We start from the raw sequence: 23,353 nt of genomic DNA, 5'->3' as shown, positions 1-23,353 counted from the left end.
TAGTGAGAACTAGTGTATATGACCTACTCCAGAAGCAAGAATACAACTTTCAGGCCTGAGGAGATGCCTCAAAAATCAGTGAAAGCAGTTAAGGACAATACCCAGACTTGTTCTCTGACTCCCGCATGCACATGTACCCCACACATATATGAACACACATACATATACAGAAAGCAACCTAATTACTAATGATTAAGGCTGAGTGTCAGGGCTGAGCTGAGCTGACAACTTCTGCTACCCTATCCCTACTTAACGTTCAGTGGGTAGGATGAGGAAGGATCTCTAACCAAGGAGAGCAGAGGCATGGCATGACTCCGTGTCCTACCTACCTGCTACTATATCGTCCTCCCAACTCAGCAGGACATTATGCTGCCTCAGCATTACAACTGGACGGTTTCCAGAAGAGGCAGACCACAATGAGGAGAATCTCCTCCCCACATAGTCCAGTGCATGGACTCCATCACAAATTAGGCAATGTATATATGAATGCCCGTAGGGAGGGTCCAGCTTAGGTCCATCGGTCCATCAAAAAGCCCATATGAAGCTGTGCTTTCTGCATGTGAAGAGCCTGCATCCATGTCAACTGTGGATTGAAAATGTGAAGGGGGAAACATTCCCTGATACCGAACATATAAACTTCCTTCTTGTTATCCATCATTCCGGAAGCAAAGCAGTACAGCAACTAACTACACAGCACTGGCTTTGCTTTGGGCATGCTAAGTACTTATCCAGAAGTTATTTAAAACGGGGGAGACTGTGAGTAGGTTCTATGTAAATTCTGCACATTTTATTACAAGGGACTTTGAGCATCCTGAGATTGTAGTAGATCCTGAAACTTTGGCTCCAGAGGATGCTGAGGGATAACTTGACATAGAACGGCCAATACCCTCACTGCAAATTTCTGTTAAGCTCATGATATTGGCCCTGTGAGCTTCCTTTTAGGAAACTCAATCCTACCCTCTGATCACAGACTGAGCATGCAGCCACCCACCTAATAGTCCGTGGCAGTTGTCGGAAAGGCCTTTGCTGTTGGCGATGTAGAAGCCCAGATGATTTCTCTGGAAGGGTGCTGGGTTTTTGTAGAGATGAATAAGGATGACAAAGGCAATTGTGCCCTGGATGGTGACGGTGACATTGGCATTGGCAGACACCGACACCTCCAGTCCTCGACTCCCTACTGCCGTGCTCTGGTTGCAGGGGAGGACCAGCCTGTCTCCTCCATCCAGGATGACCCTGTTTGGTGTGATCTCAAGGTAAGATCTCTCTGGCCGGTTGATGAGGATGGTGATGGTTCGGAAGTATGTGCGTTGTTTCTTGTGACCATTTGGAGGTGCGGGGGCCCCAATAAGCTCTCCATTCACGGTCACACCTCAGAGACCAAGAAGAGAACAATGGTTAGAAAAGCCTATGTCTATTCTTTGGCTGAAGGCATCTGTTATGGTTTGGGCATGAACTGTCTCTTCAAAAGGCACAAGAAACAAAAAGCTAATCTCTCAGGTGTTGGTTCTATTATAAGAGGTTTTAGAAATTAGGAGGTAGGGCCCAGCTGTGTAGAGCAGCTCACTTGGAAGATGAACCCTTGGGATACCTTGTGGCAGGCAGCCTTACTGATTCTCTGATCCTCTACTTCCAGATGTTTGGTTTCAGACCTGGGGACAAAGGACTGAGGTGCATATTTTACATGCCAAAGTACACCTGGCCTCCAGGTTCTCCCAGCATTCCTCAGTCCCTACCTAGCACACCCTGTCCTCAACCTTGAACCTTCCATTCCAGGTGCTGAGCTAGTCTTTCCCCCAGAGGCTCCTTCTCATGAAATCCAGACATCTTGGTTTCGAGCTCTCTCTCTCTCTCTCTCTCTCTCTCTCTCTCTCTCTCTCTCTCTCTCTCTCTCTCTCTCTCTCTCTGCATACCCTTTCTCTCTCCCTCCTTTCCCCTTCCTCTCCCCACAGTGACTTCCCTGGCCTTGGTTCTAGAGGCCAGTAAACTCACCCACCCGAGAGCAACTTTCAAAGAAACCTGCCTTTAATATAGTCTAATATGGTTTTAAGTTGGCTCATTTCACCAGTGTCAGAGAAAAAAATCCTATCACCTATCACACATGAGTTGATCCCTATCTGTCCCATACCCCACCACCATGATTCTTTGCCTCACTGTGGGTCCAGAATTGACGGAGCCAAAGATTATGAACTCTGAAACCAGGAGTCAAAATAAAATCTTCTCCCTTAAGTTTTTGATGTCACACACTTTATGACTTTTACAGAACACCATAAATAGGGTCTAACAAACTTCCTTCCACCTTTTTATCTTTGTATCTATGCCCAAGATTGTTGTCTGGACTATACCTATAGGCCACTTAGTGGTTGTGGACTGAGCAAGTGAATGCATGGAGCTTCCCTCCATGTCCAAATACAGGACTAAGGAATAGGTTTGAGTCCAACTGCCACAGAAAGTGACGGATGTGTTCACTTGCTTTCTTTCCCGTGTCACTCAGGCATCTGCTGCTGTGCCATTGTGTCTAGAAGCTGGCAATGATCAGAATTTAGAGATCCTCTGATGTCACTAATCCAAATTTCAAATGGCTTTTCATTCAGAAGGCCAAATTACTTCTACCTAACATGTTTATTCTTGGATAAATCAGTTAAGATAGTAATGTGAAGTTCCTTGTCTTATAAAACTAGGAGTATGAAACCTAAGGGAATTTGGGGGCGTATCATGGAAAGAGGCTTATGTGAAAGCCATCAAGTGCCATCGAATGCAACGCCTTCTCTGTTTGCTTCATTATAAGGACAGCTGCAACTTTCCAGACATCCGAGAGAGCTGCGGGCCAGATCCCAGAGTTCAGCGATGTGCCACTTAAGAATAAGCAGACGCCATTGTATGTGAAATATGTGGAGATGCATGCTGTATGTTTTGCTTTCAGGAAAAGAGGTAACTTTCAATAATAAAGGCTGCTACATGCTTGTTTTCTTTGCTTTAGGATAACCTTCTGGAAACGTTTTAGATGTCCAAGAAGAAAAGTCTTTTTGATTCACCAAAGGTGTGAAGAGAGAAGAAATCCCAGCCTGAAAAGACACCCTGTTCTTGGGACTCAAAGCTCTAACACCTGAAAACTGATTGTATGTTTTTAGACTTGTCAATATAGAAACCACAGAAGAGCCTGGTGGTGCCAATTGTTCTTGCTATGACACATTCCTGACAGAAATAAAAGAGGAAAAATTTATTTTGGTTCACATCTTTGGAGGGATTTCAGTTTACTAGATAAAGAAGGCAGGACAGAGGCAGCTCTTTCCATGGTAGTGGAAATGTGGAACAGACAGCCTTACTGGGGGACCAGGAAGCAGATAACATTGCAGCACGGAGCCAGATAAAATACAGGTGCCCCTCCCTAGGGGGCCAATCATAGTGATTCAATTCCTTCAAGTAAGCCCTTGTGTCTTAAGAGTTCTATAGCTTCCCGAACAGTCTCATCATCTGAAGACAAAGCATTCAACACATGAACTGTAGAGGATGTTACAAATTTAAACCTTATTGGGCTTTTAAGAATGAGCATCTCCAGGAAAGCATATGGGTAGGTCACTGACTCAATGACAGATGCTTCTGTGATGGTTTGTATATGCTTGGCCCAGGGAGTGGCACAATTTGAAAGTGTGGCCCTGTTGGAGTAGGTGTGTCGCTGTGAGTGTGGGTTGTAAGACTCTCATTTTAGCTGCCTGGAAGTGAGTCTTACACTAGCAGCCTTCAGGTGAAGATGTAGAGCTCTCAGTTCTGCCTGCTTTATGCCTCCTTGGCCATGCTCCCACCTTGACGATGATAGACTGAACCTCTGAACCAGTAAGCCAGCCCCCATTAAAAGTTGTCATTTATAAGACTTGCCTTGGTCATGGTGAATGTTCATAGCAGTAAAACTCTAACTAAGACAGCTTCTCAGATTAAAATTTATTTATTTATTTATTTATTTATTTATTTGAGATTTAATTCTGAGGTTAGACAGGCCTGTGTTGTGGTGAGCCTTGTCACCTTGAAACAACCCACAATCACCTGAGAAAAGAGTCTCAAGGATGAGTCTCAACTTTTAGTTGGCCTGGGGACATGACTACAGGATGGTGTTTTAATTAAGTTTATGTTGGAAGACCTAGCCTACTGTGGGCAGCACCATTCCCTAGGCAGTGGTGGAGGGTATCCTGAACTGTATAAGAGTAGAGAAATTTCTTTCTGTTCTTGACTGTGAATATGATATGACTAACTTCTTCAAGTTCCCACCTCTTTTACTTCCTCAAAGTAATGGACCATACCCTGGAATTATGGGGTAAAATATGCCTCACTGCCCCTTCTCGCGGGATTGCTTTTGGTTAAAGTATTTTACTTTAAATAGGGCAGCCTGCAAGAAAAATATCTGATAAAGGAGATCAAGGACTATACTTCATGTAGTTACATCACAAATGCTGTCTGTGGGAGTTACCTATACTTTTCTTGCCAAGACACTTACTGTTTAGTACCTAGCAATGTTAGAAAGTGCATGCTAAAGCTGGTCCTCACAGTACTGGGCTATGTGGCTGTCCCCAAACAATGTTACCTACACGGAACTCAAAAAGTATTTTCTATGCTAATTTCTTTCACTCAGCCCCTCTTTATACAGAGTAGAGGGCAAAACTCTTTTCAAGTATATTTGTGAGCTGTGTGTTTAATGTCTGAAATATAGGTCTCCAGGGACTATGACCCCCTACCACCACAGCTTCTGAGCAGGAAGACATCATGACAATAATAATAAGATCTGATACATTTCTACCGCACTTGAGTGTTTGTACCCATGATAATTGAATCAGTTATGTGACAGCTTGTGAGACAAGGAGAGTGTTACTACAACCATCTCACAGCATGGACACTACAGATGCTATGGTGCACGTCCAAGGCCATATTGAGAATATAAAGCAAAGGGCTTGAATATGTGTCCAGAAATTTTGTGCAGTCCCTTAACCAGTCATCAGTGTCTGCTGAACATCTAGAATGCCTCCCTTATATAACTGGCCATTCATAGAATATTTCTCTTCTATAACTGGTCATTCATACAATGTCTCCCTTCTATAAGTGGCCATTCATCTTCAGCACAGAGTATGGAATGTTCATTCTCTTTACTTAGGGATCACAAGGGAAGGTAAAACTTACCAGAGTCCAGGTGATCAGAGACCAGCCGTAGGATGTCCCCGGGCTCTCCATCAATGTTAAAGCAGACAGTGAGTTTGCTCAAGGGGAAATCCACAACAAAATGAGGATCACCATCCACTACCGAGAGCAAGAGAAAAAGAAAAGAAAAAAAATGCTTATTGGCTAAATCCTTCTATGTGTTATCAGATGGATCATTTGTTTAATCATAATCATAAAGCTGCAAGAACAGTGTCCTTGATTCTAAATAAGGATCGTGAATCAGATGTGATGGTGTTTCTATCACACTTCAGACAACTAGGCTTTGAGAGGTGAAAAGATATAAAAAGAGAAGGGAGATTTTTTTAGGAATTTCCAGTGACTACTGAGTTTGACTTCCCATGTGGACGCTCATATTAATTTCTTTGTCCTTTAATTGTCTAATCAAGGAACAAAGACACAGAGCTGGAAAGATGGCTCAGTGGCTAAGAGCACTGGCTGCCTCTCCCCCCCAGGACTCAACCCCAGTTTCTAGTACCCTACTTGGTGAGAGTTTCAAACCAAGGGGAGATCCTGTCTCATATAAAATGTATAAGGTCCCTAAGACATGAAGGTTATCTTCTGACAAACCACACAATGGTACCCGCCCACATCTGAACGTGGTGAGAGGGGCGGGGGACAGGACACAACAAGAAGTCAGTCTTGACGAAAGAAGCAGTGACCATCTTTGGCACTATTATAGCTTGCCTAACTGTTGTCTGAAGTTTCTGCTGAGTTGAAAAATAGTTCCCCTCCCCCCAAATCCTCACTTAAGAGAAGTCATTCACTTGTTCCAAGAATATGTGGAGGAGCCCAGCATCCATCAGCACAGGCCAAGGCCAGAGAAAGGTTCGTTCACACTCCACAACTCACAAGCACGTAAGAACGTGCATGCCCTCCATGGGATGCTCTGTGCTCCTATCCTCAGATCTAATCATGGGGATGTCCCAGGCTTTGTAAACACACACATCTGCCTCTGCCTCATTGGCTCATCAACAGAAAGGGAAGACCGAAAACTTACAAGGGATGATGCAGACACGGGGAGAAAAGCTCCCAGATGTCCTTCCGTCGGATTCTTAGTATATTAGTCTTAGAAGACGCGGCCAGAGGGAAATTTAGTGCTTCCCTTCAAAGCCAAGGAGTCAAAAACTAACAAGAAACCAAACAAAGACCAAAAAGGCAAACCAAACCAAAAGAAGTCCTGCCAGTACAGCCAGACATCTTTATTTTTGTAACACCGTTTTTAACTTTGAGGCAGCAGATGCTGGAAGCACACTTAGCTCTATAAAACCCAGTAAAACAGTAACAGAGCACGGTGAGCCTCCACTCTCCGACTCCTCTCCTCGCACGCCTGCCAGGCTGGGTCAGCTCTGGTTTATTGTATAAACATTGGTGTTTATACAATGGCTTGTGATGGTTCTCCTGCAAATGCTCATGTTGCTGAACCACACAGAGGCATAAGGACGTGTTCTGCGAGTTCCCACTTTTACTGGCCTCGGAGAACTCACAAAATTTCTTACTCTAAAGTACCCATTTACTTACCTGATGTTTTAGAGATTTTAATTCTTGGGTCGTATGGCTTCTTGAGAGCGGGTTCTGAAAAGGACACAGAAAAGAACAGTTGAAAGATGGGTTTAAAGATGTGTGGAGAGGCACAGAGAGCAGCAGGTGGAGACGAGAAATTCGCAACAGCTTTCAGAGACATTTATAAAAACTGTGAGAATTAAAAAGCCGGAAGATTGAGCTGGAGAGATGGCTCAGTGGTTAGAGCACTGACTGCTCTTCCAGAGGTCCTGAGTTCAATTCCTAGCAACCACCTGGTAGCTCACAATCTGTAATGGGACCAGTGCCCTCTTCTGGTGTGTCTAAAGACAACGACAATGTGCTCACATACATACAATAAATAAAATCTTAAAATAGAAAAAAGCCAAAGATCACAAATTCTAGGCAAGCCCAGTGTAACCCTATATCAAATAATAGAACAAAACCAAAAGCAAGAACTAAGAAGATCCTCCAAAAATAATTCAGGGCCAGGGAGATGACTCGGCAGGTAAGGCCACTCACCTGGCCACCACGCCTGACCACCTGAGTTCAATACCTGAGCCCCACAGGGTGGAGGAAAAGCACTCCCCTCATATTCTCTGAAGTCTATTTGTATTCTGCACACTGTCCTCTCCCGACCCTCCTCCTCACAGGAACACACTCACACAATAAGTTAAATGTAATAATGTGTCATATAAATAAACTAGAACGAAGTCTCACTATCTTTGCCAGCAGATGCTTCATTTATCTGAGATGGAAAACAGCTTGTGCCTGAATCCCTCAAAATTTTCAGGACTACACACCCCATGGGCGAGGCATCTATTATTAATAGAACACTCGTCCTATGCCAAAGGACACTGATGACAAGTCTCATCCCCACTTGTAGGCAAGCGACTGCACTCTCGGGGAGGTCCCGAAGTCTGTCCTGGACTTCCTAGCTGCTCGGAAGGATCTGAACCCCACGTTCCCTCTGCCATTGTAACTGCTTGTCAGAGTTTAATGTGAGAAATAAATTAGCCAGCACATGATGATTCTAGGAGGGCCTAGTTAACTTCATGCTCCTTTCCAGAGGATGGGAATTTGACAAGAACAATAAAAATGTTACCCATTAAAAACCAGGACACTTCCCACACGTTGGTGGTACTGATGATGTGGCCCTTGGCTTTAGTTTAAATTTTTTTCCTGCCACTAAAAATTCTGTCAACTCTCATCAAAATGAATGGGGTGTAAATCACAGATTTTTAAGAGCACACATGTTTCTTTTTAAATGTATATATAAAGTCTTGCTGACTTCAGTGGGTAACATTTCTCAGCCTCTTGCCACTTTTTCTAAGCTCTTGTGAGCTACAGCTTAGAAGGAATTTAGTTACTTGAGGTAGGTAGTACTTTGTGACTGTGCCTTTCATGAAGGGTCAATGCTTGCAATATGATAATCAATCAATCAATCAATCAATCAATCAGACTTCTGCTGAGGTTCTCTTGGCCTTACAAGGAATTATCTTGCATGCAGACCACCCCGAGACTCTGTTACCTGGCTGCACACTGGTCTCTCGAAGGTTCTGCACCACTGTCGCAGGTCCTGTGGCTGCAGACATGCGGTGGGTGTCGTCCAGCCGGTTTGTGTGGAGCCCTGGCTTCTTTAGTTTCATGGCGGTGAACGGGGTGAGGAAGTGGTAGTTCAGGGCTAAAGCCTGGGCCTTCTGCCTCAGTTTCTCTTTCTCTTGCTCACTGTTGCTCTGCATCCAGGAGCTCAGCAGCTCTTTCACAGTGAGATAGCTCCAAAGACGCTCGATGTGGTTGGGGTCCTCCTCACCATCACTGACAGAGCCAGAAGTGACTGAGACATCATTCCCCATCTTCCGGGACTCCACAGGGATGTCTTTTTTCAGGATGACAAATTTCTTACTGTTGCTGGCAGTGACTTCCACATGCAGATGATCAAAGCTCTTGTCTACCATCTTTCCTGCAATCACGATCTCAGAGCCATTGAAGTAGTTGGGGAACAGGGTTTTGGTGGTATGCTCTACTACGTCAGGAGGATAATCTATGTGGATGTCGGAAAGAAGCGGGGTCCGGATCTCATCGTAGAACCTGCAGAGGTAGGACAGAGAGAATCGAGGCCTGGCTGGGCTACGGGTGGTCATGAAGGACATGGGACTCTCGGAGGGTATCACATCCTGCACTGCATTGTTGGGTATTTTAACAGCAGACGGCACAGCAGTGACCTAAGTCCCTCTAACGAGTGAACACTCACTATTTCACAAATCATCCAGGTCTGCAGAGGAAGAAAAACAGCAGCTTCCTTAGAATCAACCAAAATCTCCCACTGCCTCACCGACCCTTACTTTCTTGAAATAGTCTTTATGTGATACAACCCCAAAATTCCTCAAGACATCTGACAAATTTCCACTGGACACACCCAAGTTTCTCAAAGTTCTACTTACAACTTATTTTCTTCAAATCAACAATACGTTATGAAGGTCCTTGTGGCCGCACATTAAACTTGGGAAATCCCATCGGGACTTTAAGATAGTGCTTTTGTGTGATACAGCATTTGCTTCCGTTAGCGTTTCCTGTGGGCCTGTTACATGGCTGTTTCTGGCTAAGCAGTGGTAATGTCAACATTTCCCTTCCAAGGATCTAGAAGGTGAGGGCCATGGGGGTCTGTCTCCTTGCTTTAGGACATGTGGCTCCAGTTCCTCCAATGTTGTGAATAGGCCTGAGACGTTAACAGTACCTCTTTCATGGTCACTAGCTGACTCCCTGTGTCCGTTCACTCCTTTTAAATGATAGTTTTCTAACTGGGCATCTGTCCATCTGCCTACAAAAGGAAATCAGCAGCCTCTCTTGCAAACAGCTATGCCATGAGATCATGGTTTCACCCATGCAATGTAACTAGGACCCAGATGTACATCTTCCAAGACATGTGCTTGTAGTTTTCTTCCTGTTGGGTCTAGAAATCAGAAACAACAGTGACTCTATTTCAACACCGCAGATAAGAACAATGTTTAAGGAAGTGGAGCACAGAGCCCCACTTGGTCCCTGAATGACTATATGGGAGCAGAGACCTAACCTTTATTAACCATGAAGGAGACTTAAATAAATAAACCACTTAGTAAGCCATTACAGCTAGATATGTCTGCGGAGCACGTCAGCCTCTACTCTTATCTACTGTCGTCTCGATGTCTGTGAGGATTATAGGAGACAATGAATGTAGAAAATATGTGGCTTGGTTCGGGTTCTCTGGGAACGAACTGTATGGAGGATCTCTGGCACAATGGCAGTTTAGATAACAGGTTTCAATGCAATTGCTCTTTTTCTAGTCACCTTCTGATTAATCTCTGGTTCTGTTTCTCTCTTTGAACCACTTTTGGTTTTGGATAACTTCTATGAGGTAGGAAGCAGACCTATGCGCTCACCATCCCCAGGGAAAAATGGCAGCCAGTCCTGTGGCACCCACCTGTTTGTGTAGTTCAGAGACAGGCTTTTTGTTCATAAATCTCTTTGTGGCAACTGAAACCTAGAACAAGCACACTTTTCCTTTGAGATCAATCCCTTATTCTCACAATTTGCAGAACGAGGTACTCTGTGTGGAACCTGGGGACAGTACTTCCTCCAACAAACAGCAAAATCATCCACCCCAATCAGCACCACAGGATCTGACACAAGCTGATTCTGTCTCAGTAGACATTAAGTTCTAGATTCTTCCACTGCTTTAAAAGCTTTCATCGGTTTTAGTTGGTCATTTCACTTCAAATTACAGTGTGATCATTTTACCAGTTACTCAAAGTATCAAGATGTTGGGCAGCACCCTCTCTGACCGCCAGTATGCAATACTCATCATGTGAAATACCTACACGTTTGCCCATTAGACTGTCATCAGTTATAATCCTCATTTTGCAGAAGAGGAAACTGAGGTAGAGACAGCCTTCAAAGCCTACCTAAGGTCACATATTAAGCTCAAATCTAACTGTTTTCATAAACATGTGCATGATGGTGCACACAAGGGTCACCAAATGCTGAAGGGTTGGAGGCAGCAGGATCACAAACTCAAAGCCCACTTGGGGAAGTTAGCAAGATCCACATCTCAAACTACACTAATGAAGGGGCTGCTCACTGATGAGTGGATCGTCTGTTTAGTATACACAAGCCCTTGGGCTCAACTATCAGTGTTGGAAAAAGAGATAATTAAAAATAATTTTAAATTTAAGAATAAACCCCACTGCGACATTCCTCAAAGCAATAAGCTGTCTTCGTTTGCAGCAGATGAGAGACTAAGGCCCAGAAAAGGCACCCTTAGGTCTGGGATCTTCCCTCAGCCCTGGTTAGGAAAAGACAGACTACAGACCCGATGAGCTGTGCTCCGGCTTTCTCCTCCTCCTGAACATGCCTCGTGAGACCGCAGTTCTCCAGCGAGAGCTTCTCTAACAGTCTGAAGTCCACGTCATTGCCGATGCCAACGGTGAAGATGCAGATCTGACCTCCAGTGGCTTCCTTGGTATTGCTGAGAATCTTGAGGGTATTGGTCTCCCCAAAGGTGGGTTTCCCATCAGTGAGGAAGATGATGAGGGACACGCTTCGATCTTCAATGTCATTTTGGGCCACATAGTTGTTTAGCAGTTTGATGGCGCTCTGAAGGGCCCCATTGATGTCTGTGCCTGTAGGACATCAACACAGGGCAGTTCATGGCTTTATGTTCATCTTTTACCTGTGAAGTCACAGCCACAGCTGCAGCTATGGCCAATCAGAGTCTGGGCAGGACTTAGATATAGTGGCGGTGACTTTCCGGGCTATCTAGAAATCTGACAAGTGTTTGCTCAGTATATGTAAGTGATTTAAAATTATCCCACAGTAAAAACCTTCTCCTGTGACTGTGGAGGTACACACAGACACACACACACACACACACACAGAGATACATACACACAGTATGGCACACCCTTATCACTCTTACAATCCTACTTCAGGGGAGGCAAACTCAGAGAGATGTCTGAAGCTTTCTGGCCAGCCAGCCTAGCCTATTTGGTGAGTTTCAGGTCAGAGTGAGATTCTATAATAATGATGATGATGATGATGATGATAATAATAATAATAATAATAATAATAATAACAATAATAATAATAATAACAATAACAACAATAAAGATGGCCAGCATCTGAGGAATGACAACTGAGGCTGTCCTCTAACCTTCACTTGCATGATTTCTCACACATGTTCACACACACACACACACACACACACACACACACACACACCCCATAAAATAAAAATCTTCTGAAGGTGTTCAGTGATCACTCAGCTCGTAAGTTCCCATTGCCTTAGTATTAATGGCCTCTCTAATGTTTTATGAAAATACCTTTGAAAATAACAGAAAGTTGGGTGTAGAAATGTGAAGGGAGAGTCATAGAAAAAAAAAAGAGCCCAGAATGAGAAGGGGGGAGGAGGCAACGGAGGCCCTCTTGGGTGCCTTCATATGTTCCCCAGAGAAGATCCAGATGTCTAATAAGTCACCTTCATTATCTCTACTTCCTTGTCTTTGTCTCTCCAGCATCGCCTCTGCTTGTGAGAACCAATGGGAGAGAGCGTTAGCACTCAGAGCTCCTGAGGGTGGGGGCGGAAGCAGCGGGTAGCATGCTGGGTATGGATTCTAAAGGACCACAATCAATTTGCATCCCCAGACCCACAGGAAAGCCGCACATGGCTGTGTGCTTCTGTAACCCCAGCGGTGGGACCTCGGAAACAGCTGGACACCAGAACACAGTAGTTCACTAGCCAACCATGTCAGTGTACCCGGGGTTCACATTCAGTGAAAGACTGTGTCTCAGAAAGTAAGTTAGAGACTGAAAGAGGAAGGCATCTCGTAGTGACTTCTGGCTTCCATGTACACATGTATAGGAGAACACACACACACACACACACACACACACACACACACACACACACACACACACCATCCTTGCATACTCCCCTGAAAGGTGTTTATTATCAGCATCTCTGATTAATGTGATGAGTGATGTGAGCAGATGCTTAAGAACTGTTTTTTTGGTGGGTGGAGACATTGGCAGATGGTTGGCTGAGGGGGGAGGAGCCTGCTGTAGTAGTGTTTCTGGGTTGCCTAGAAACTCCATTTAACTTATCTGCCACAGCCCCACCATTAGGAGGACGGTGTTCTTACTGTAGTGTTGGACATCTGTTTCTTTTGATGACTTTTTTCTAGAGGCTTGAGATAAAACATGTACAAACCCCCCATTTTAACTTATTGGGGTTATTTTTATAATTGGCTTAAAAGAAAATAAATGCCAAAATGTTTTCACATTCTAAATACTGTTTTTAGTAAAATATATTAGTTGTTCTGGAATGGGAAAACGTACCATGTTTAAAAGAACCAAATTATGTCTCTTGTTGCTTTCTGTCCTCAAAGCAAACAGACTAGAAGCTGGACATAGTGATGCATATGTATATTCCCAGAGTTCAAGAAGCTGAGGCAGGAGAATTACTGAGAGTTTGAGGTCACCCTAGGTGATACATCGAGACTGTCTCAAAAGAGAACAACAATAAACAAAAGAAGAAAAGTCGATAATCCATGGGTTATCATGACAGATACATCCGCTCATGTCACTGAAGTGCAGAGTCCAGACAGGTACAAAAGATGCAGCTGAAGCGGAACTTAGTGTTGCTTTGAGCCGTCAACTTGCCTTCTTTTTATCATGGGTAATTTCGTGTCAGCTCTGTGTGTATGGGTGTGGACATGGACATGCAGCAAGCACCTGTATTGTCTTTAATCAGCACTCATGGTGCCAAGTCTCTTCCTCCATTCGAAAGCCAAAGAGAGCCAGGGCATAAACGTAGCTTTGCCTTTAATGCTTGCACACATACACCCAAGGCACATCAGGGCTCAGGATGGAGGCTATGCTGAGGCAGGGTATCTCCTGCATGCTCACCAGCACTGGGGCCCCTCCACAAGCAGAGTCCTCAGCAAGTGTTTAATCATTTCACCGAGAGCTCACAGGAGGCCCCAGCACCAGAACGACAACTACTCTGTTGGATGAAAGTAAACAGCATATTTGATCTTAAGATCAGACCCCTTATCTGCTCTGACCCTTCTCTCACTCCGACAGCCAGGCCACTGTCACCTTCTCATTTTATGGAGGAGGAAGGAAGCAAATGGCCAACAAAGGGTGGAGCTAGACTCAAATCCAGAAAGGCAAGCTCCAAAGCTATGTCCAGCACAGAGAAGGCAGAGCCCTCTGATGTTCTCCAGGGGCGGTCCAGGCAATGAAGGATCAAGGAAACAAAATGACTGAGAGGTAGTTTCCTGGTTAAGAGTTTTTACTGCTCTTGAAGAGGACACATGTCCGTTTCCAGCACCCTTATCAGGCAGCTCACAACTGTCCTGGGGAAGAGTGCCCTCTTCTGGCCTACAGGGGAACTTGCATACAGGTGGTACACACAAACAGGAGAGGAGGGAGGGGGAGAGGAAGTGCAGGGGAAGTGTCAGAGATGGGGAAGGGGGAGAGAGAAGGGAAGGGTGTGGAGGGGGGAAGGAGGGAAGGAGAGAGGAAGAGAGACAGAGAGACAGGGAGAGAGACAGGGAGAGAGAAATAAAGAGACAGGGTGGGGGGAAGAGAACAAATAGGGATTCATAAGTTTGGGCTCTAAATGAACATATTACATATCAGCTCTTTTCTAAAGATGTTTCTCGCTTCTGTGAGAAGCACCATTCTAATAGTAAGCAATACCACTAGCCTAAGTTTAAACCAGCAGATAGTCACCGAGCCCGCATCATGCAGTAAGCAGCACCTGGAACTTAGTGGCTACGAAAAGGAAACAATTTACTTTAATAGATAATAGCTATAATATTAAATCTAATCTTTTTACTTCCAATGTCCACTGATAAAACAGTTCTGGTAACTGGTAGAAAATGCCAGCATAAGTCAAGTCGCTGGCCATGCATGACAAGTGAAACAAAGAGTTTTGTTGGGGGGATCGGGGCTCTGTCTTGGATAGGAAATGGTGAGTATGGAGAGCTTCACAAGGGGAGATGCTGACTGGCCTGTCCGTCATAGTGTTTGCAGATATCCAGAGTAGAATTAACAGACACAAGAACTCCACGAGATCACATAGCTGCATTGGGAAAGGGTTGGGTAGCGGGGACTGGCACGAAGGCTCTTCAAGTCAAGGGCTTTGTTGTGCAAGTCTGACAACCTGAATTCAGCCCAGAGCATCCCACACTGATGCTCATCCCCCATTGCTACAGCCCAGAGCATCCCACACTGATGCTCATTCCCCATTGCTACAGCCCAGAGCATCCCACACTGATGCTCATTCCCCATTGCTGCAGCCCAGAGCATCCCACACTGATGCTCATTCCCCATTGCTACAGCCCAGAGCATCCCACACTGATGCTCATTCCCCATTGCTACAGCCCAGAGCATCCCACACTGATGCTCATTCCCCATTGCTATGTCTCAGGCAAGACCATAGCTTGTTTTACAGGGCAGTTCCACCTGCCATTGCTTGAGCACATGCTAAATTCTGGGTGGTGCACTTGGCTTCAAGTTTTCATCAAGGGAGAAATGGCTCAGCAGTTAAGAACACTTTCTGTTTTTCCCGAAGAGCCAAGTTCTGCTCCTGAGACTCATGTCAGGAGGCTCAAAACTGCCAGAAACTCCAACCCCAGTGGATCTCATGCCCTCTTCTGTTTTCCCTTGGCACCTCCCCATGGGTGACAGTAATTTATAGAAATACACACATACAAGAAAATAAAAATAAACTTCAAAATATTCCCCAACCAAAAACGATCTACCAAAACCAGCTTTCTTGTTCAGGGTCCACACTGGGGATGGATTTTCCAACGATTACTTGTCATGACTAACTTATGGTCTAGGAAGTGAGAACTTAGAAGACAAATAGGCGCCTGGGGAAATTATCGCTGCTTCTCTTGTTAGTGTCAGCTTCAACTCCGAAGGCCTTGTGTCTTTGCAGAGAATGAGGTATGGTCACCCCAAAGCTGGGTGAAAGGGCTGCCAGGAACTATTCTTACCTCCAGTGGGGGACAGGTGGTACATGTAGATCTTGCCATTCCTAATGTTGTCAGGAGTCACTGGTAGCAAGTGGTCCTTCCACATTTTAATTCGGTTGGAGAACCCAATGATATTGAAGTGATCCTGGGGTCGAAGGTCATTGAGAATTGTGACGAGGGCCTCCCTGGTCTAGGCAAAGACAAAATGCAAACTGGTCACCTCTGAGCCCATTTGTCCACACGTTCCCTGACTTAGCACTGACTGCCAGGATCAGCTTCAGGTTCATACTTAATGCCTACCATGTAAAGTGTGTGTCTGCCTGCTGGGACACGGTATTACATGTGACAGCTGAAGAGAGGACGTGAGACTCACTGCATACCAGGTCACATGCTGCTACCAACCATAGTAGATCGTCACTGCATCTTCACAACATCTTCTAAAGCTCTTAAACTAAGGTTTGATTTCTGTATATGTGTGTATGTGTGCATGGGTATGCATGTGAACTCACACCTGTCATGTCACACAAGTGGATGTCTGAGGACAGTTTGTGAATGTTTTCTCTTTCTGCCGTGAGTCTTGTGGATTGAATTCAAGTTACTAGGTTTGACAGCAAACAGTAATTCTTACCTTTCAGAGCCATCTTCCAGAGCCCAAAGACCATTTGCTTAAACTAGGATGATTTTCCATGTTGCTTTGTCCCTATCTTTTACTGAGAAGCCAGGGAGCCATGTGTCATTCCCAGAAAGGTGGGCTAAGTTCCACTATCAAAGTTTCTTCACTGCTCCTAGGAGGCCCACCATTCCTTTCTCTAAGCTGGCCCTTGACTTTTTAAAAAAAGAGTATTTATTTATTTAATGTATGTGAGTATACTGTAGCTGTCTTCAGACACACCAGAAGAGGGTATCGGATCCCATTAAAGATGGTTGTGAGCTACCATGTGATCACTGGGAATTAAGCTCAGAGCCTCTTGAAGAGCAGTCAGTGCTCTTAACCACTGCGCCATCTCTCCAGCCTGCTGGCCCTTAACCTAACATACTCCTACCATCAAGCAAATTTCAGAGTAACAACAGCTTATTTTAAGTCTTTCGCCTTAACTGATGTTAAACTTTCTGTAGGTGGGTTTAAGTCACAATCCGATTGACCAGTAACATTTGGGAAACTGCAGACACGGCTGTACTGGGGAATGAATGACTTGACCATTTAACAAATTATAAAATTAAAGATAATTAAAAACTATATTCATGGAAATTTGGGTAAAAAACGCCCCTCATAGACTCCTAGAAACTATCAGGAGGTGTGGCCTTGTTGAAGTAGGTGTGGCCTCATTGGAGGAAGTGTGTTACTGGGGGTGGGCTTTGAGTTTCAAAAGCTCAAACTAGGCCTAGTGGCTCTCTTCCTGATGCCTACAGATCAGGATGTAGATGATCAACTTCTCTCCAGCATCATGTCAGCCTGCATACCACCACACTTCTTGCCATGATGATAGTGGACTACCTCTGAACTGTAAGCCAGCCCCAATTAAACATTTTCCTTTATAAGAGTTGCCTTGGTCATGGTGTCTCTTCACAGCAACAGAACTTTGACTAAGACAGTATTATTTTTTCAAAGATTTTATTACATTTATTTGTTTGTGTGTGAGGATAAGGTGTGTGTTCTTGTGCAGTGTCATGTATGTAGGTCCAAGGATAATTTGTGAGGATAATTCTCTCCTTCTATCATGTGGGCCCCAGGCTTTGAACTCAGTTTATCAGGTTTGGTGGAAAGAGCTTTTATCCACTGAGTCATTTCTTGGGGTGCTGTTATAGGATTTTAAAATATTACAAAAATCTCTGAACCAGAGTGACATGTGCTTTAAGAAAAAGAGTCTGAAGCTGGCCATGGTGCTACACACTTGTCATCCCAGAACCCAGGGCCAGTGTCAGGACTGAGAGCAAGGTCATTTGAGCTACACGGTAAGACTTTGTTTCAGAAAGTGGAGAGAAGGTGGGTGGAAAAGAGGGAACAAATAGGAGAGAAAAGAAAGGGAGGGAAAGGGAAGGAGGAGAAAGGAGGGAAGAGGAGGGGAAGGAAGGGGAGAGGAGAGAGAGGAAGGAAGGGGGGAATTCAGAACCTGAAGGAACAGAAAAGACTGGCTAGCATAGGGACATAAAGTGAACATAGTAAGAAGCAGACACCTCGGGTAAAGCAAAGGAACACAGGTGAACTGTGGGGGGGGGGGGACATAACTGGATAAAAATGACTACTTCTGATGTGTCTTGCAGAAAACGAAACCATAAGAACAAGAACGGAGAAAAATGTCTAAGCCTGAATAGGAAATTTCATAACCATGCAGAGATGCTGTGACAAACACTGCCATGTCTCATGAGTACCATCATCAGACGTTTAAAGAAACTCCGTGTATAAAGTTAAGAATCCATTTGCATAGCTGCCATTAGCAAGAACCCTGGGCACAATATTTACCCTCAGTTCAGCCCTGGGCAGGAACCTAAATGTCATACATTGTTATTCCTAAGTTTTCCCATAAGTAGAATCAGGGTGATAGGATCAGCTTCATCCATTGTGAGCAGGAACAAGATGAAAGATTTTCAGAAGGGAGCTGGGCTGATGAGTTTGATATTGTTTGGTTCCCAGTGAAACTCACAAGGAGAATTCGGAGAAGCACTGGCTTCCGGGTATGGGGGCAGAATAATGAGTGGCACGGAATGGATGTTTGCTCTAGCATCCCCTTGGTCTTCCCCTGGGTGTTGTGGACCTTGATTCATATCCTGGATTCAGACAGTTACTGTTCCTTCGACCTCTCCACCAGTGGGAAACTGCCACACCACTTCTTTCAGACTCTCCCTTCTGCATGTCTCTCTCTCTCTTCCTTGCTCTTCAGTCATCTTTCTATCCTGTAACTAGGTGTTCACCTAAGATCTCACAGCCTGACTCTTGCACTTCAAAGGAAGTTTTGAAATCCACTGCAGAAAACTGTGGGTGTGTCTGCGTTAAGACTCTCTGTTACAGCCTCTCCTACAGAGCTTAGTGAACTGAGATCTTCTGGCCTGAGCATGTGTTTGTCTACCTCCCCGGAGACCTTTGCTGAGTTACTGTTTCTTACATTCCCACAATTTCTTCATTCTGGAGACCTGGAAAGCAGCAGTCTAAGGACATTGCCAGAAATATAAAGACGGAGGAGGAGGAGAGGAGGATAAGAAGGAAGAAGCAGGTGTTGGTGATGATGGTGGTGATTGTGATGATTTTAACAGCTACTATTTCTGCTCATTAGCTATCATGCTGAGTGCAAGATGATTGGCTGGCTCAGTCCTCATAGTCACGTGTGGTGAAGCCTTTAATCAGCACACCCATTTATATGATGCTACACGGGTGCAGAGGAATTAAGAATGGGGTCCCATAGGAGTCATGATCACAGGAAGTCTCATGCCAGGACTCACACTGGCATCCAACACAGTAGGATCTGCAGCTCCCAAACCATTGGAAGCTAAGTACGCCAAGTCAGAGCCTTTCCAGTGTGCAGCTTTACTCGGGAACTGTTCCAACTCGCCTGCCAGGCACTCTCTCTCTCTTTCTTTGTTTCTTTCAGTTTATTTTTTGGCAGCAGCTAATGGATTCATCCTCTATAACATCCGTGCAGAAAGCACTGAAGGAATTCCACAACCACCCCAGAATGAGAACAATGGGCGCATTTCATTAATTCCATCTCCCCGCCCTTCTCAGAGCTGCCCCCTACTTCCAGTCCTTCCAGTCAAAGAGAAGCTTGGACACATTTCTTAGCCCCCATAACCCCAGGAAAGTCCCTCTGTTCTGTCTCTTCCCCTTCTCCTGACTCAAAGGCTTCTCTCAGCAGCCTAACATTGATGCAGAAGGCTCTTTTCCCTTTCCAAGCTCTGACTCCCACTCACAGGAAACATGCCTGAGCATTCTGAGAAAATAGCCAGAGTCTACACTCCAAAAGGCCAGCACGTCCTCAGAGATCTCTGTGAGATGCTCTGCTGTAAACACACATTCTTCATAAAGCCTTATTTGCTCTGACTCTTGGAGGTCCCCTCCCTCTCTCTGGTGATTCCATGGTCTCCCTTGGGGCCTTCTCATTACTCCCTTTGATGGACGAATCGTAGGATGACTTCTTCAGCCAAATTTCCAACTAGGCTCTCATACCTCACTTTTTCCCCCAACAAATTTATCTTTATTCAAGTGCACAGCTACCAATTCTGCTCTCCAAAACTTCCAGATTCACTTCTGGAATGCACTTCTCTCTCAGTTGAGGACCACTTCCTAGTCAGTTCTCCAGGCCAAGACCCTTGAGCAGCTCTGACTCAATGTATTGAAAGCCAGAAAGTTTATCTTCTTCCTCAAATCTGTTGTTCTGAGCTCTTTCTCTCTCTCTCTCTCTCTCTCTCTCTCTCTCTCTCTCTCTCTCTCTCTCTCTCTCTCTCTCTCTCTCTCCTTCAAAAAGGAACCTTCAGAACCCCTGAAGCCCAACTAACAACAGTGGCTTTTGTGTCTTTTTCCTGCCTCACCGGCAGCACCCAAGTCCTTCAGCACCCAATCCTAGAATTTCAGCTCTTCTTTTGATCTATCCTCTGGATTGTAATCTGGGTGTTCTCTCTTGTTGTCTTTCATTTTGTTTATTAACTTACACACCTGCTTGCAAAACCTTATTTGAGAAAAGTTATGCAGCCTAAGATGGCTTGTAATTTGATCTATAGCTCAGACTGGCTTATAACTCATGGATTCTCCTGCTTCAACCTCACCAGTGCTGAGGTTCTAGGTATGTCTGGTAGTTGTGGCAGTGATGGTGGCTTCCCGTCCTCCCTCTCCTTTCTCTTCCTTCTCCTCCTCTTCCTCCTCCTTAGCTCTCACTATATATTTACTGACTATCTCAGAAGCACAGAGCTTTTCCTGCCCCTGCCCCTTCCTTCCTCTGACTTCTGAGGTCTAGGATTAAAGGTGCATGTCACCACACCATTTTTATAAGAACAGAAGAAAAACACAAAACTCACACAATCCCACTCAGCTAGCATTAACTACTGTTAAAATGCTGGTATGCTACAGGATCCTTTGGAAACTTCCAGATTTGTGTGTGTGTGTGTGTGTGTGTGTGTGTGTGTGTAAGAGGGACAAACCACAGAATCAAAGAAGGAGGAGGAGAAAGAAAAAATAAAATTGACTTAGGAACATAAAGGAAACAGCCAGAGATACATAATATTATAAGGGAATATGATGAATGTAAAAAAAAATATCAAACTGGTCTTCTTTGGGAACTGTGATTGTTAGTGGTCATCATTAATTTAACAAAATCTATAATTGCCCAGGAGATGGGCCTCTAGGCATGCCCATGGACAATTACCATGATTACATAAATTCAAGTGGGAAGACCCAACTACTGTAGGGGACACTATTCCCTGGCTGGGAGCCAGGACTGTATAAAGAATTGGCCCTAACAAGCTTTCATCCCCTTGTGTATTGACAATGGATGGGATGGGATTAGCTGCTTCAGGTTCTGGCCACTTGGCCTGCCTGCCATGGTATGAGCTGAAATACCCTTGAACTGTGAGCCAGAATAAACCCTTCTCTCTTAAGTTGCCTTTGTCAGAGTATTTTCCCACAGCAACATGGACAGAAACTTGTGCAGGAAATGAGATTGGATAGTACTGAGAAATGTCTCATCAGTGAGAAACATGAGTAGTAGGCTCACAGTGGCGGAGCCACAAGCTACAGTAAGAATATATAGTTAGATGTCTGTACTCTGGTGATGTGAGCAGTGAGTCCCGTATCCTTATAGTGGCCCTGTGCAGGGAATGGCTCATGCCAGGTTTCTTGCTTGTGTTTTCCTTGATAGCTAGCTCACCTAGCATGAACATGAGACAGGTGTCATTCCCCAACAAAGCATCTAGAACCCTAGTCTGTGAGCGTGTGTCCAAGAATGACAATAAGCACCTCTTCTCTTTAGGCTGTGTCTCTAAGAGCTCAAATCCACAACTCTAAGAGACCTGGAGCTGCCTGTGGTTCAAAGGTCTTTGTCAAAAGTAGTTGTTTGTTTAGCTGCTGGTATTTCTAGGGACTCTTAACCAGCATCCCATGAGCAACCAGGTTGTTTCCTTTGTGTGGACTTTCTCCAGCATGTTGAGTATTCTCTGTGGCTATTCAGTCTCCCCATCTTCCTCTGGAATAAGTAACTGCTCATTCCTCATGACCTTGTAAGGCCTCAGCTGTGACCCGTCCTCATGTGCACCAAGGGAAAGCAGGCCAGCATCTGACAGTTGCCCCATTTTTAGTCCCATCAGAACTGCCCAGGGAGATCTCCCAACCCATCCCAGAGGGAGCTGAGAGACAGCTACTGCAACTGCTCACAGCTTCTCTACCCTCCCTTCACTGCTGACTGGCTCTTTTATTCAATATAATGGACTGATCAGCTTCAGATCCCTGCCTTCCCTACAAGGGTCTTGAGGGACCAGAGGAATGTGGTGACTGGCCACACAGCTGAGTGAGCATTAGTGTGATTGTGCTGACCTTTCTCTGCCTTGTGCTTACACGTTGAAGAGTAACAGGAGCCTACTCAACCTTTGTCCAAGAATACAGTCCAGAAACGAGGTTAGCACATTCTAGAAAGATCAGAGTAAGCCTAAAGAGTGAAGACTGTGTAATCTAAGCTTCTACCAGCCTGGAAACCATCCTGAAGGCAATGGAGTAAGTCATGAGGGGCTAACTGGATGCCCCTTGGGGTTCCTGCCAGACCTGACAAGGTTGTAACTAAGATGTACATGTTTGGATCCAAGTGGTGGATAAGGTGAGTTACCACCTACCAGCACCCTTCCAAAGCCTGAACAAAAACTATGGAAACACCAGGAAACCACATTGCTTAAATTTCTTCTTCTATTCTCAAAGCTCTCTCTGAGACTTATATATTGGAGAGAGGCCAAAAAACCCCCAAAATGTGCAACAAGGAACAATGATGCCCCCAAATTTTTTCATGAATAGGCAACCAAAGTCACTAAAATGCTTGCAGTTCAAACACAAAGAGTTGAGTATGAGTCTCAGAGCCTACATACAAAAGCCAGGTCTGATGGCACACACTTATGCTTGCTGTCCAAACAACCTAACCTAATTAAGTCCCAGTCAGAGACCCTGCCTCAAAAACAAAACAAAACAAAACAAAACAAAACAAAACAAAACACCTTCCCCAAAACAAGGTGGCTAATTCCCAAGAAAGGATTCTTGAGGTCTATCTCTGGCCTTCATACACAGGAAAATAAGCAATGTTCATGAACATATGCCCTCCTCTACATAGACACAGTGCACCCACATAACACACACATGCACACACACTACATATACAAACATTAACAGGTATATAAAATTAGTTAGTCATGTATGTTGGTACATGTTTATAATACCACTACTTAGAGGTTAAGGAAGGAGAATCACAAGGTTGAGGTCAACTTGGGTTACGTAGTTCCATCCTGTCTCCCTAATTCTGATGTACTTCAGAGTCTCAGTGGAAGAAAGGGCAATTAGGGCAGGGGTAATCTGATTAGGGAGAGGGGTTAAATGTCTGATATCAAAATGTCACATATGCTTCCAGTAGGTCATTGTCCTCCTTTTTCAA

At 44.7% G+C, this 23,353-nt stretch overlaps 1 protein-coding gene across 1 annotated transcript in view; it reads right to left on the bottom strand.

The window, feature by feature from the left end:
- The window catches only part of ITIH5 (inter-alpha-trypsin inhibitor heavy chain 5), a 97,347-nt gene that overhangs the window by 6,043 nt on the left and 67,951 nt on the right, over nucleotides 1–23,353 (bottom strand). The window contains exons 8-13 of the mRNA XM_080918249.1: nucleotides 15,765–15,933; nucleotides 11,069–11,378; nucleotides 8,252–8,811; nucleotides 6,721–6,774; nucleotides 5,164–5,280; nucleotides 992–1,369 (exon numbers count right to left, since the gene is read on the bottom strand). Of these exons, the coding sequence (XP_080774375.1) occupies nucleotides 992–1,369; nucleotides 5,164–5,280; nucleotides 6,721–6,774; nucleotides 8,252–8,811; nucleotides 11,069–11,378; nucleotides 15,765–15,933 (1,588 nt within the window). The remainder of the gene's footprint in view (nucleotides 1–991; nucleotides 1,370–5,163; nucleotides 5,281–6,720; nucleotides 6,775–8,251; nucleotides 8,812–11,068; nucleotides 11,379–15,764; nucleotides 15,934–23,353) is intronic.

This window comes from Micromys minutus (genome assembly GCF_963924665.1).
Source record: "Micromys minutus genome assembly, chromosome: 6".
Taxonomy (NCBI): domain Eukaryota; kingdom Metazoa; phylum Chordata; class Mammalia; order Rodentia; family Muridae; genus Micromys; species Micromys minutus.
Note: the sequence above shows the minus strand (reverse complement) of the source record. Positions and strands in the feature narration are given on the sequence as shown.